This window comes from Mesitornis unicolor, unplaced genomic scaffold, assembly GCF_000695765.1.
Source record: "Mesitornis unicolor isolate BGI_N332 unplaced genomic scaffold, ASM69576v1 scaffold8502, whole genome shotgun sequence".
NCBI lineage: Eukaryota > Metazoa > Chordata > Aves > Mesitornithiformes > Mesitornithidae > Mesitornis > Mesitornis unicolor.
The window spans coordinates 104,625-118,964 of record NW_010167110.1 but is presented as its reverse complement, the minus strand read 5'-3'; the positions used below and the strand labels follow the sequence as shown (position 1 = coordinate 118,964).

The following is a 14,340-nucleotide window of genomic DNA, read 5'->3' as shown; positions in this document are numbered from 1 at the left end:
CAGCCAGGACTGTTGGTAAATGATGGAAAGCATTGCTCTGTGAATGAATTGTCACGTGTCTGCTAGAGGTGTTAGAATAAAGTTCAAGCAGTTTTTGTCTTCACTGATATTTTATTCTCTGCAGTGGTACTGTTAGTTACTGAGATGTCTCTTTTTCTGCCCCAAATTTTGTCTCTTTGAACTTTGTATTTGTTGAGAATTTCCAAAATTCTGATAGGCACAGAAGGTTATCGCATGGGGCCTGAATGGCTTGCTGTGGTTGAAGATGTGTATATTTGGGTGTTGGTATGTGAGCAAGATGTTACAGCCCCTACTACAGATAATAGAGTCAGTATAGCTGGAAGAGCCTGGAGAGCTGTACAGTCAACTGGCCACTAAGTGCCTAGCTTAGCATAAGCTGCATTGGTCTCTAGACTTTTTTGACCATCTTGACTAGCAGTAGGATTAAGTTGCCTATACACAGTCATGTAGTGTTCTAGAGATTCTAGGCTATTCAGCACATAAAATAATGTTTTTATTTTGTTAGATATAGGTCATTTAGGTGTTAAGGAAATGCTGCAAAGAATTTTGAATGTTGATATTTATCTAGTAATAGCAGTTCCATTGTTAAGCCATCAGTGCTCAAATGTGTGAAAAGATAATTAGTGAAGAAATGCAGCTGTTTTATAATTTATTATTTAACATGGAAAAGTTTTAAATAATTTTAGTTGAGTATATTTTTATTTTGTGTATTAATGTGTTGTGACATCATGTATTTGTGTAAAATAGAGTTGGATCTGTACTGTATCTATTGTGGTGGGAATAGCTAAGGGATAAATTTCTTTGTGAAACTTTTCACTTATGCATGATTTTTCCATTTAGCTCTGCCTTTAAGTACAGAAGCACGGTTCCTAGTGAACATAGCAGAGATCCCAGGCACAATTCTTCAAGTGTAATTTTCCTCGATAAGTTTTTAGAAAGTTCTACAGAACTGTGTCGAGACTGGCCAAATTTTACCTTAGACAACCAGACTTTGTCTCTTTAAAAGAATGTGAGGGCCCAGTTTGGGAGTAGCAGTGTTTTTCTTTTCCTGCTCAAGGAAAAGAAGCCTTCTAGAGTTAATTTAAAATAACAAAGGCATGACACGCCTCATGAAAGACTGATTTTCTTTCCTTTACTCATCACATTGTGCTGGCTAGCTAGTCAAAACTGGGGGATATGGAATCTTGTAATCCTCAGATACTGTTATAATTAATGAGCTCAGACAAGAGTGACAGAATTTCCTCAGAGTTTCTGATCTGTTTGACTGAGTTAACTGAAATGTGATTTCAGACCAAATAAAATACATGTATGAAAATATATATAAAATTCTTTGTGCAGAATATCCCACTAGTCTTCTCTTTTAATTTTCCCAGTGTATTCCTTCAGCAGTTGTGAGCTTTGCTATAGCAAGGAATAAAATTAATGTGGTAAGTATAAGATTTTTATTGGAGAGTATATCTTGCCCCCCCCCGCCCCGTTGTTAAAATGAGAGAGAAACCCATTCTGAAACTGTTTTTCAGATACCAAATTTTCAGATTCTGTTTGTCTCTACTTTTGCTGTAACGACAACGTGTTTAATTTGGTTTGGATGCAAACTTGTCCTCAATCCATCAGCTATAAATGTAAGTTACTAAAACAATTACTGATTAATGCTACATTTATCTGTGTTAAAAAAAAGAAGGGGTGGGGTGAGTGCAGAGCACATGTAATTACATTGTTATCAGTACCCCACTATTCCACTTAGTCTGTGAGGAGAGACCATTTAGCAGTAACTTTACTTTTCTGAGTAAGAGAAGAATGCAAAATTATCATCGAAGGTGAAAGCTTACATGTCTAAAAGATGCATGGTACAGATAACTTAGAGGAGATTAATATGAAAATGACTTTTCCTGTCTTCTTGTATTCAAAGTTCAAACCCATAAATTAGGTCTTCAAATGTGATCCAGGTTGATCAACTGACTGTTTTTCTGTTGACTGTAGCATTTTTTGGTTGGGTTTTGTTTGTTTGTTTTTTAAAGAGAGAAAGAGAAGAAAGAACAGAAAATTGAAAATGAATTAGTAGCTTATCTGTAGATTAGCCAGTTTTTGGGGTTGAATTGTACTGAAATGAGAGGGTGTCCCAAACAGCTATTTCTTGGACATTTCATCATCAGATTAGGTATAATCCTTTCCTGGATCTTCTTTAACAGATGGTTTTGCTTCTGAGGCCACTAGGAAAGAAACATTTGATGAACATTTTTCTTATACTTCAACAAAGAGAAGGCAGCAGTTATGTCATTTGAAGCACACATACTTGATGCAGGGAAAAGTTCACTGGTTTTGAATCACAACCTTTTCACATAGGTCTTTCGTGGTCTGAGCCACCTATAGAACTACAGCATGTTGGTGGTTTTGGTGTTTTTTTTTTCTATAGTAAAATGTTCTGAGACCTCTATACTACATAAGAATACTACTTACATGAGTAAATAACAGTGATAGGTATTATCACTAGCACTGATGAATATTCATAACAGACTACCACGGAACAGAAGTACTCAATACAACTATGTCATACATTTCGTATGAGGGTAAATGAGTGCTGTCATGCGCTGTTGCTCAGTTCTTCTCCCACTATAGTATCAGCTGCTGTGATAATAAAAGCTTGGGACTAGTAATGGCTCCCTGTAATAGTATAGCAGATCTGAATTAGTGTTAGTAACAAAAGAGTTTCATAATAGAAAAATAGCGCTGAAACTAGAGTTTGGTTTGGAGTTCTCTATGCTATTTTAATGATAGCTGGTTAGCTCTGGATTTCATGGATGTTGAACTTTTAAATTAACCGCATTTACTTCCCCTTAAAAAGTGGAGTGTATTAGGCCAATACTTACAAACTTGCTTTTTAAATTAGGTAACTAAGTCTAGCTTCACACTGCTGTGCAGCAGGCCCAATTTTCAGAGAGATGGAGTACTGCAGTCAATTGGAGCTGTGGAGATGTAGCACTCTGGACAGTCAGATCCCTTGAATTCAAGTCAAACTGGCTTTTGATGTGGCCAGTTTTGCCCTGTGTTTGATGGGACAATGTCGTGGCCCCCTGGGTTCTGTGTGTATCTCAGGACAGTTTATGCCAGTTAATTATTTGCAAGGTTAATTATTTACTAGGTTATTGCTAGTGTAGCAGTTCCCTCATGTGTTTGGCCCCTCAAGTGTCTTAGGCTGTTGGGGCTGAATGAATTATATACAAGACATGGGCGTAGTGCCTTTTCCCTTTTCCCTTCCTTTCTTGATAGAGAGTTCAAATATTAGAGACCAGTCCAAGCATTCTGAGAGAAATCAGCAAAGAAGTGTGACTAGAGACTACCAGACCCTTTGCATTCCCTTCCCCTCATAGACAGGATCACAGAACTGTCAGGACAGTGGAAGGCCATGTCTGCTCAGGAAGGGTGGGCCTGAGGGACTCATTTTGCCACCACAACAAATAGTTACTTTGTCATGAGCACCAGTGTGGCATAATTAATTTTGTTTATGCTCTTGAGAAGCTTTGACCTGGCTCTCTGTGTAAGAGCGTAACTTTAGTTGCATACTTTTGAAGTGAGTAGTTTCTAGATTGCATAAAAATTTGCATTGTCTTATTAAATATTAAATATTAACAGCTTTTGTATTTTCAAGGCAGATCAAGCCATTTAAAAAAGAGTTTATATTAGACTGGAAAAGTGTAAGTGACAAACATTAAATTTATAAAAAGGCAAGTTCTCTGCCAAATGTTAGTGATCTACAATAATATCCACAAGACATGCTTGGTTATGTGGTTTTAATTCTTTTCACTTGCCTATTACATTTCCATACTGTGTCGCTGATCATTGAATAAAGATAAGTCAGGATAACTCTGCAATGCAGAGCTGGCTCTGAAGCTTTTTTGAACCTTTCTGCCTTTAGAGTTATTCATGGTGCTGACTTGCTCTCCTCTTTGAAGGATACTGTTTGAGTGAGGCAGGCTCACTGTTTCGCAGCTCTCTGCCAGCTGTTTTCCATTACCCATGTGGTACAAAGAAATGTAGAATACCGTCTCTAACTATTCTTTCATCATCAGATTTGTTTTCCCTGCCCATGGGAAAGTGTGCGAGAAAATACTACGTCTGATGTGAAATCACTGCCATTTGTTTAAAAGCAGTAAGACTCATAGAAAGGATAAATTTATCCAATTAAGAAAATTAATATTCAACACTACCCCCAACCCTCCGTCCCCCTATAAAGGACCTGGGTAATTCTTCATTAGTGTTACTTATGTTGATGGATACCTCTGCAAAATTACTTTAGATTGACAAATGGAATGCAAGATACAAACTATGTCCTAGACTGTGGCAGTGACACCACTCCAGTAGCGTGCAGTTCTGTAGTTAGTACACAATCAACATGAAGTGTGTGATATGTAAAAGATGCAAACTGCCACTGTGGCTGCTCTGTTCCTTCCCAGCTCTCAGAGTAAGAAGTCTGATGGACCTGTGGGTGCACACAGATACTGGAGTGTAGGTGCTTGATTTGGCTGCCTAACCATAAGTGTGTGTCTCCATTAGGCATGTGCTGGCTTGTCCTGCCTCACTCCAGCCGCTGGTCCAGGAGGGCATCAGTCTCCTTTAGATCCTCTGTCATTATTTGTCAGACCTGTGCAGACATCTTGAAACATCTCTAGGATATTTTAAATCATGTTAAAAGTATGCATTTAAGCATTTTGTATTTAATTTTCAGGGAACCATGTATTTACTACCTGGTGGAGGTTCAGAGCAAATAAGATTAAGGTTGTGCTAATCTATTACTTTCTACACAGTTACACTTGCATGTTTATTGTCATGGAAGAGGATTAGGGACGCGGCTTACTTGGTTCTCTGCATCTAGTGGTACATTTTATATTCAGTGGTAGCTGTAGAGAGAATTTTCTTTGGTGCTTAGAAATCTAACATTGAATTTCCCATTGTTACAGATGGTATAAAGAGGTACTTACTTCTAGTTTTATCTGTATTTCTGTTTAAAAAATAAAAACAACAAAGCCACTCAAACTCCAGAACTGTAAATGAGATATTTTTACTTTAGTCCTGGAGCGTTGAGCTAATATTATGAGTGGAAGGCTCTATCTGATATTCTAGACATGTCATACCAAAAAAACCCACTGGAAAGATAAAAGTTAAAATTAAAAAAAATCTTTTTTATTTACTGTTAACTGTTTTGATTTCTATTATTTACTTCTTATAGCTAGCACTAAATGAGCTGGTCCATCAATGTACTTATACAGCTTCTCAACTTGTACATCTATTTGGCACTGCACTGTATGGTATGGCCTTGGCAACCCACATCAGTACCAGCACTATGCGTCGAAACATATCCAAATCATGGGAATTTACAGACTGGATTAAACTGGTCTGCATGCCACATGTTTGACACCTCTTCTTTTCCAAATAATGGCTTTATTCTTCATGCTAGCACTTTCCCTAGAAGCTTACCACTATGACATTTATTGCTGTTTGTGGCTCTGGTACCACTGTACAGTTTGTTAGATACTGCAAGGCACATCATTCAATTACGATTTCCTGAGAAGGATGGATTTCAGTACCCAAAAAAGCCTTTGAAATCTGCCACTTAAGATCTTTTTCAAAAAATGTGTGCTGCAAGATAAGTGGCTGAGAAAAAATGAGATTTGATTATCTACAATGTAGGTCTGATGTAAGGGAACAATATAATTCTGTTCTAAGTCACTGAGCAATAGTTTTCTGCAATTGTGTAGGTTCTGAGTGGAGTCAGTTCTCCCTAAATTTTTGGTACTTTGCCCGGTGGCCTGACCTAACCACCAAATGTTTTCTTGGGCTGCCAATGGAAAAACATGGTGCTTCTGAAGACAAGAGAGGGAGATCCACTCTACCTAACTTGTGTGCCTCTAGAAAATGATTCAGCCCATTTAGAGTAGATACCTACCTCTTTTCATAAGATAACAAGGAAATGAAGATAAGTTTTAAATATTACATTCATTTATTCTTCTCTTGAAGATGAACAATGGCAGGAGGAATGGCAACATCCATGTTTTTGCACAGTAAGGTCTGTAAAACCTGCAAGAGTTGTGAAACCACGAAGAGTGTTCGTTGGTGCTCTGCTAGCGCTAGGTAGTGCGCAGAGCCAGCATTCTTGGCCCAGTTCTTTGGAATGCTTTCATTCAGCATTAGAAATTGTATAGCACCATTTGGGTTGCAGCATAGGTACAGGGAGCCTGTGGCTCTCCTTCCTCTCCAGTTGATTGCCTTAGCCCCTGGGCTAGTCAGGCTTGCTCTTGTTTGTCCTCTTTGTATTCCTGTGAATCTTGCATGATTTGCTGCAGTGTTTCATATAGTTTCACATGGGAGGTGGTCCTGCAAAATGCAAATGTACCCAGCAATCTCCCCCTTGTGATTGAGTGCTCTTCTGGAAGACAGTGATAAAGGCTTCAGGCAGAATATTCTGATAAATGGCATAAATGTTTCTTTCTTAGGTTCAGCATTCTGGGTATTATGCAGACAGCTAAATTCATCAAGAAACAAGAAAACACTTAACAAAGTGTCTAATTAATAGATATGTCTAAATGTCAGAAAATAGACTTGGATCTTGCTAGATCCTGCCCTTTATTTTTAATATGGAAGATGTAAGTCAATTATGTCTGGAATTTTACAGATAAATTTCAACTTGATTCTCCTAATTCTGCTGGAAATCTTCATGGCAACTACTGTGATCATTTCCGCTAGGTCTACTGAAGACTGCTGTACGAGAAAGAAAGTAGGTACCTTTAAGGATTAAAAATGCCTTTTTTTTTGTGTTAAAAAAGAATAGATTTTTCCTGTATTACTTACACTGACAAGTTACTGGTAACTCCAGTATATAATTTCATATTACATGGTAAAACTAGATTTGAACAATAAATAAAAGTACTATACTAAACAGTAATAGCCTCTTCTATATGTAAGAGTGCAATGGGCCCTCTGCAAAATGCTCTGTTGCAATTATACAGCACAGGTTTGTTTGAGTATCTTATGAATAGGCACAGCAAATGTTTTAGTTCTGTTTTGTAGAACAAAACTTGCTGACATATGAAACATTAGCATACTGTGACTTGTGTGTATGCCAGCAGTGCCTTTTTGAAGCCTGAAGCCTGGAGAAAGTATTTGTCAAGTATGCCAATTTGGTGGTATCTGGACAATGAATATTTGCTTCAGGATTTGGGCTATAGAAACAGTTTTCTTTAGCCATAAGTGCTCTCCCAAATCCCACCCTCATTTTTCTACAACAGTACTTCTTTTAGTTAATAATGAAGCAGATGTGCTGTCCCATTTTGTGTTCCAGTGGAAGTACTGCTTGCTAGATAAAGTCATGTAGTGTATGATCCTCCTTCAGTTACTGTTTATCCACATCAGTAAAATCTGAAGGCTCAGGAAGAAAGTATGTACTGAGATGGTGGAAAAGGGAGACAATATGACCATATGTCACTGAGGAACAGTGGTTGTATAACAGCTAATCTGGGACTACCTCATTTGTTTCTAATGTGATTGATGTGATCTGACACTGGCGAACACTGTGGTGTGTCACTGTCAGCTCTCATGGACCAAACAGACATTGTATGCTACCATTAGGATGTGTAACAGGTTGTGCAGGATATCGGAAGGAAATGTATTGCTTTGTGTAATTTTTTGGTCATGATTTTTTATTTCCCTCTAGAATACTACATATGAAGGTACCATCGTTGTGAGCAACGTCAGCTTTCCTACTCGAATTCTGAAGTCATACTCAGTAAGAAAAGTGTTATTTTCTTTCATTAAATCAATTTGTTCTTTCACCTTTCCAAGTGCTAAGCTTCTTTAAAGCCAGGAAGAGATCAGTGTAGGTAAGAGGTGAAAGAATAAATACAGAAATGAGATATATCTTAAAATGCTTCCTTTTGGAACATTGCAAGATAAATGATGACTGCCATGTATAATAGGAAGGAGACTGCTTAATGACTTAAGGATAAATGGTGTAAACTGAACTGTTGTTCAGTGGAACTAATAAATGAGAGCATAAATTTGTATAATGAAGCTGATCCTGTTTTCACTTAAGCTAGCTGGAGCTTTGCCATATTTTAGATCTGAAAAAAAATTATTTCATGCATAGCTAATAGCATAAATGCATTTTTTTCCTTCCTGTGAGTTCCATTCTAAATGCAAATAGGAAATTTGGTATTCAAGTGCACTGTTAAAAATTTGTGTCCTCTTCTTTGTTTTAGGTAATTGAGGTGATTATTGGAATTTCATCAGTATTTGGTGGAATAATTGCTTTGAATATGGATGTTCTAGTCTCAGGTCCATATCTTTCAGTAACGTTCTTTTGGATCTTAGTTGCCGTAAGTAGTGCAAAGTGAAGGTGCTATTTGAAAAGAGTGGTTTTTGATTTTTCTTTTTCTTTTTCCCTTCTCTACTGTAATGTTTATTTGGCCCTAATACTAACTGACAATTGCTGCTTAGCAAATAAATTAGTGCTCCAATATACTTAGTATATTTATGCAATATGCTTGTTCTATTTTGATTTACAGTAACTTGATTCTTGTAACATGTTCTGATACATTTTCAGTCCTCAGGTCAGTAAAATGGAAATGAGTAATTAAACAAGGGTATTAGAGGTGAAGTGTTTTGTCAGACAAGTCCTAGGTTTTATATTTCAGGCTGCAATAGAAAAAGTTGAGTTTAATTTAAGCATGATAGAATCCTTAGAATGTTGCCTTTAGCCTGCCAGCCTTAGCTGTCTTAAAAGCCTGAAACTGTGATTGGTAGCGCTTGACCCTAGTAACAGCCTGTACCTAGGAGCAGTGGATTAATAAAGGGTGTTGTGCTACCCTGCTTGCCACAAATTGAAGCAGTTGAGAAAGAAAGCAATGAACATTAGATTTATGTGTGACTACTATGTCTGGAAAATCCCTCAACTTGAAGTGGAAAAAGATCATAAGATTTTCCAGCAGTCAGAATTCACAAAGTTCAGTAGGATTCATTAGGCTTTTATGTATGAGTGTCAAATTTTGAGGATAATCATATTTCAGTATGTGTAGGTTTAATACATGATACTCATTAAATGCAAGTTAAAAGAAGATTGGTTTTACCTCCATTTGACTAACTGATTCCTAATACTGTCATGGTAAGTTTTACCTTTTCAGGAAATTTAGGATGTGATCTGTGACTGGTGGGAATCACTGTAACTCAATTGTAATTTATGTAATTTTCAAGTAGGTAAATATTTATTTTGTTACTCTTTTCTGTTTAGTGCTTTCCAAGTGCTATTGCAAGTCACGTAGCTGCTGAATATCCAAGTAAATGTCTGGTAAGCATGTAAAATTCTTGGATTTTGTCATTGGAGTGGAATAATGCTAAGAAAGTCTGCCTGTGATAGTGGGCACTGCTCTTATTTGCTCACTTATTTTTAGTTACTTCTACAAAATGTGACAGAAATATGTAGCATGACTGTAAGCTGATAGTCCTGAAAAGAAATCCAGTAGGTCCTTAATGCCACCAATTCTAGAAAAGAGTTAAAAGAACTGTTTGTTGTTTTTTGGTTTTTTTTTTGTACTGGTTCCTTTAGAAAGGATATTTCTATAGGAATACAACATACCTCATATGTTATGCCCAAAACTGCTTTCATGCTCCTGAGCTGAGGCCCTTTCCATTCTGTTTCCCTTTCATTATGAGTTGTGGTTTCTGAAAGAAGATTAGGTGTGCAGGCTACACTGTACCTAGAACCTATTTTAAACTAAATCCTCATCTGCATGACTGTCAACAAGGACTAAGTATATTCAGCAGAGTGCATTTATTCCTTGACTGTCCCAGATGTGTAGTTAAGCCTCCTTAAAACATCTGTTCTAGGTTACAGTTGTGCAACCTTATTTATGTCAGTAATGATGCATGACTACACTTGAAGTCAGAATTTGATCCCGTAGGATGATACTTGAATGAAAAAGTGATTGATATTGTATTGCACTAAATTTTCCTCAGAGCACTCAAATTTATTTGCATTGTAGTAAATCTGCAATATCTGCTGTTAATTCTCATTATTTCATACAAACTGAAGAATAAATGATACTTCTATACTGGCTGTCTAAACTAGGTATTGTTTCCTTTATCTGCATATGAAAGGCACTTTTGAAATAAAACAAAATCCCCATCATCTATGCTAAATGGAAAATTAATTACAAAACAATTGTGTTTTGGGTAGGAAAATTAATTTATTCAGAGCTTGCTTCTGTATCTCCATGCAATGTGGATGGTTTTCAGTATTTGTCTCATGTGTGTAATCTTACACACCTTTATACACTTTTGTTATACTTGCCTCAAGGATATATAGCATGCAAACCAAAGTGTTAACTTGATTTTATTCTTATTTAACATTTATTATCTAATTTTTTAGGTTGAGGTCCTGATTGCCGTTAGCAGTGTTACCTCTCCATTGTTGTTCACAGCTTCTGCGTACTTATCCTTCAGTATCATGCAAGTTGTTGACATCTTTAAAAATTATCCACCTGCTGTTAAAGTATGTATTTTTATGCAATTAAAAAATTAACATCTACTTATTACAGTAGCAACTCAAGAGTGAATTAGGAAGTATAAGAAGACAAGTCACTGCATTTTAAAACTTGAATAAAATGATGTAGAAATTATTCAAAAACTCTTATTTGAGTAACGATATAATTTTAAGTATGTTAAACGTGTTGCCACCCTGGAATTATAGTTGAAAAACAATGGGATATTGTTCTAAATACCCAGTAAAAATAATATGCTGGACTCCTTGAGGCTTTTACACTTTGTAGTATATAAAATTCTAGGTTTACCTGAAGAATACATTTTGCTCTTTCTTAGGATGTCTACCAACAGGTGGCATGTTGGGCTTGTAAATTTACACCTGGATTTGTTCAAAGCCTGGACTGGGGCAGAGAAGAAAAGAAATCTGCAAATCTTAAAGCATTTCAATATGAAACGTTAGCAGTGTATTGCTGAAGAACTCTCTAAGGCTTTTCTGTCAAAATGTTTAGCAATCCGTGATGATGTTCAAAGAACAATTTATGGGGCTTAAAATAGTGTCAATAAGCGTCTTGACTCCTACTACCCACTAGTCCTCGAGTGGTCTTGTAATTTTACAAGAAGAGAGGGAAAATGTTTATTAAACTGAGATCTTAGGGACTGGAAAACCAGCTTTTGAGTTTGTGATCCAGATCTGACACTGGAGGAGCACGGTGTGTTGTTGGACCCCAGAAATTGGCCACAGCTTACATGCTCTCTTTAAGTAACTTCTCCTGTCACATATATGGGGAGGCAGAAGACTGGGTTGTCTAGACTTGGTGTGATCCTGCAGGGCATTTCTTACAGTCTTACGCTACTCTGTGTCTGTATGCAGCAAGAGTGGGCTGCTCTGCAAAGGAGGGTGAACAATGGAGAGGAAGGTGACAGCAAGGCAGGCAAGGACAGTGACCTCATTGGAAAGGGGTGCAGTCCTGTAGCACCTAAAAAAAAAGAAAAATAAGGCAGGTCCAGCCATGGTAACCAGGTTCAGTCAATAGTTCAGTTGCCAGGAAAGTCCATAGTAGAAAGGCAGATCCAAGGTCAGAGAGGAATTCAAGTCATCAGGGTAAAGGCAGAGCCAGCAAGGCACAGGGCCAGGGCCAGACATATTGCTCAGGTCAGAACCAGCAGTGAGGCTCTGTATTTTAGAGAATGGTTTCCTCAGTTCTGTTCTATTTATAAAGATCATTTGGCAAATTAATATTTTGTTAAAAATTATGAATCTGTTCTACTTCAAGCAAACTGGGGCACTCACATTTTAATTGAACATCATCCTGAAATAAACTATAGATTATAATCTTGAGCTGAAAAATGTATTCTAGATACAAATCTCAAGGGGTGGGAACGGCAGAAAATATTTTATTCAAGTAGTTAACAGCATATTTAATGTCTCTGTTTTCAGCAGTCTTATGATGTGCTCCTGTTGCTTCTGATGTTGATGCTTCTAATTCAGGCCTGTCTTACTATTGGAACTGTAATACAGTGTGTAAATTATAAGACAAAAATGAAACTACATGACTCATCATGGACAGCATCACAGGTTAAAAAACAGGAATATAGAACAACAGAGGTGTGTACTTATATCTATTATAATATTTAAAAATCTGTATTAAAAGATATTTTTTGTAATGTTTCATGTTACTTAATTCAGATCACAATTAAAACTGCTCTGTAAAACTGTAAATCTGTTCATGCACTGGTGAATTTTGTAATAAAGATATTAATTTGCTAGTTGGATGGTAACTGGGTCATGACAGACTCAATACCTGTAAATCTGTGACAAGTCCTGTTAAGAGAGGAACAGTTGTAAGGTTAAATGAGAGTCATCAATGTGAACAGAAGTTTTGGGCTATGGAATGAGAGTACTTGATACTGTTGAATCTGCACTGAAACAGTGCTGGATAGAAAACAGGGACTGAAATTCAGTCAAGTCATTATAGAGCTGGTAATGGAAAGTGTAATTGTGAATTTGTATCCCTTCAGGCTGCTGAGGGCATTCGATATGTTGCTTATTTTCTGGATCTGTGTCCTGAGGATTACATTCTGTATAAAAGATGAAGCACAGCAGCGCTTCAAGTCACATTTTGGAGCATAGGTCACAGCATGGCTAGACAGATCTCCTCCAGGGATTATTTATATAAATGTACCTAGTGTGTGAGTCGCTGGGAAATTAGGTGCAAGTTAAATGCAAAAAGGAGCACTTTGTCCAGAAAAGCAAAACCTCTTTTGCTTACCTTTTAGTATTTGAACACATGAATAATGTTACAGGTTAAATTGTGGGTCCCTTTGGTTTTTCAGAAGTCTATGTTCTTAGGCAAGACCTTAGTTTGCTTGCATGTATGGAGATAAATCTTGCTTCAGTCATACTGTAGAGAGCTACTTCTGGCTTTGGGCTTAGAGATTTAGATGCTAGGGCTTTGAGTCACATTTTAGCAAAAATCTTGGAAAACAATGTCTTAAGTAACATGTTTAATGTAGGAATTTGGCCAAGTTTCTTTGACTAAAATGTCTTGAGTATTGCACAATTTACACTGTTATATTTTATATCATAAATGTATACTATACAGTATAGAAAACTATACAATTGACAATGTATAGAATATTTTAATAGCTCACACTGTAACTATTCATGTTTGCTTGAAATTCAGTTTTTAACCGAAGCATTGTTTAATGTTTACATATGTCTGAAATGTGTTTACTTTTAGGTTTCCAATAATACCTTAAAGGATTTTGACAAAGACAAAGCCTGGAAAGCAGTTGTGGTGCAGATGGCTCAATAGCTTGGATCCTGCAAAGGCAGCAAATACAGAGAACAATCCAATACAGTAAATCGACTGTTTGAATTAAGGCTTAAAAACTTTTCAGTTTATAAACGGCAAATGTTACAGCAGTAGAAGCCAAGGAATAACACAGCCAATAATGTGTCTTTCTAATAATTTTGAAATATACTGATAATATTTTTAACACATCTGTCTTCTCTGTTAGTATCTGTATTCTAGTGCTGCTTTAGAAGATACCTTTAGAAAAAAGGTAATGAGACACATGGATTTATGCTGATGGCAAAGTAAAATAAGACAATATGTGGTAGGCTTCATATATTTGCAAGAGATTGTTATAACTGCAGTTATGCAGTCAGTGTAACTGATAAATGCTTTTGTAAAGTTATGAGTACAAGTCATGATTGATATTTTTGCTTATACTTCACTTTTGTAGGAGTTGTAAAGTTGTTTTGCATCTCATTGCTTTTATATAAATAAAAGTCCTTATTATGTGGAAACTCAAGAATGTGAGTTGACAGTCTACTTGAAGAAGTGAAAACAGAATATTCTTTCCCATTAAGCTTCAATTTCTGGACCATTAAAGGGGAAAGGGGCTTTTTTTTCCCTGCAGTGGCCAGGCACAAAATCTACTAGCAGCAGACAGAAGCAATCAGCCAAATAACAGGAGATACTACTGATATTAAAAGTTTTTTTCACATATGAGAAAGTAAGGAAAATAAATAAATTTAAAGCAACATACCTAAAAATACTATCTTTAAAACTTACAGGACCTAGTTGCCCTTAAACAAGGAATATCTCCCCATACAGATTACCTTTTTCTCCAAGCTCAATTATGTGTATGATCATGCTGATTTTGAATGCTGTAAGAATTTCCATGTTAATAGGCTTTTTGGTGTAACTAGGGTTTTAAGAGCTGCTGATAAGGTGGTGGGGTTTTAATGTTTTTTCTGGTTTTACTGGTTTCTTGCTAGTTCTA

At 36.6% G+C, this 14,340-nt stretch overlaps 1 protein-coding gene across 1 annotated transcript; it reads left to right on the top strand.

The window, feature by feature from the left end:
- The first annotated feature begins 234 nt into the window (after positions 1–234).
- On the top strand, positions 235–13,866 carry MLC1 (megalencephalic leukoencephalopathy with subcortical cysts 1). Its single transcript, XM_010178572.1, has 10 exons — positions 235–285; positions 1,395–1,448; positions 1,542–1,643; positions 6,689–6,790; positions 7,727–7,798; positions 8,271–8,387; positions 9,299–9,355; positions 10,436–10,558; positions 11,987–12,154; positions 13,290–13,866. Exons 1-10 carry the CDS (start codon positions 235–237, stop codon positions 13,362–13,364), a joined length of 921 nt encoding a protein of 306 aa, XP_010176874.1. The 3' UTR covers positions 13,365–13,866.
- Positions 13,867–14,340: the final 474 nt, after the last annotated feature.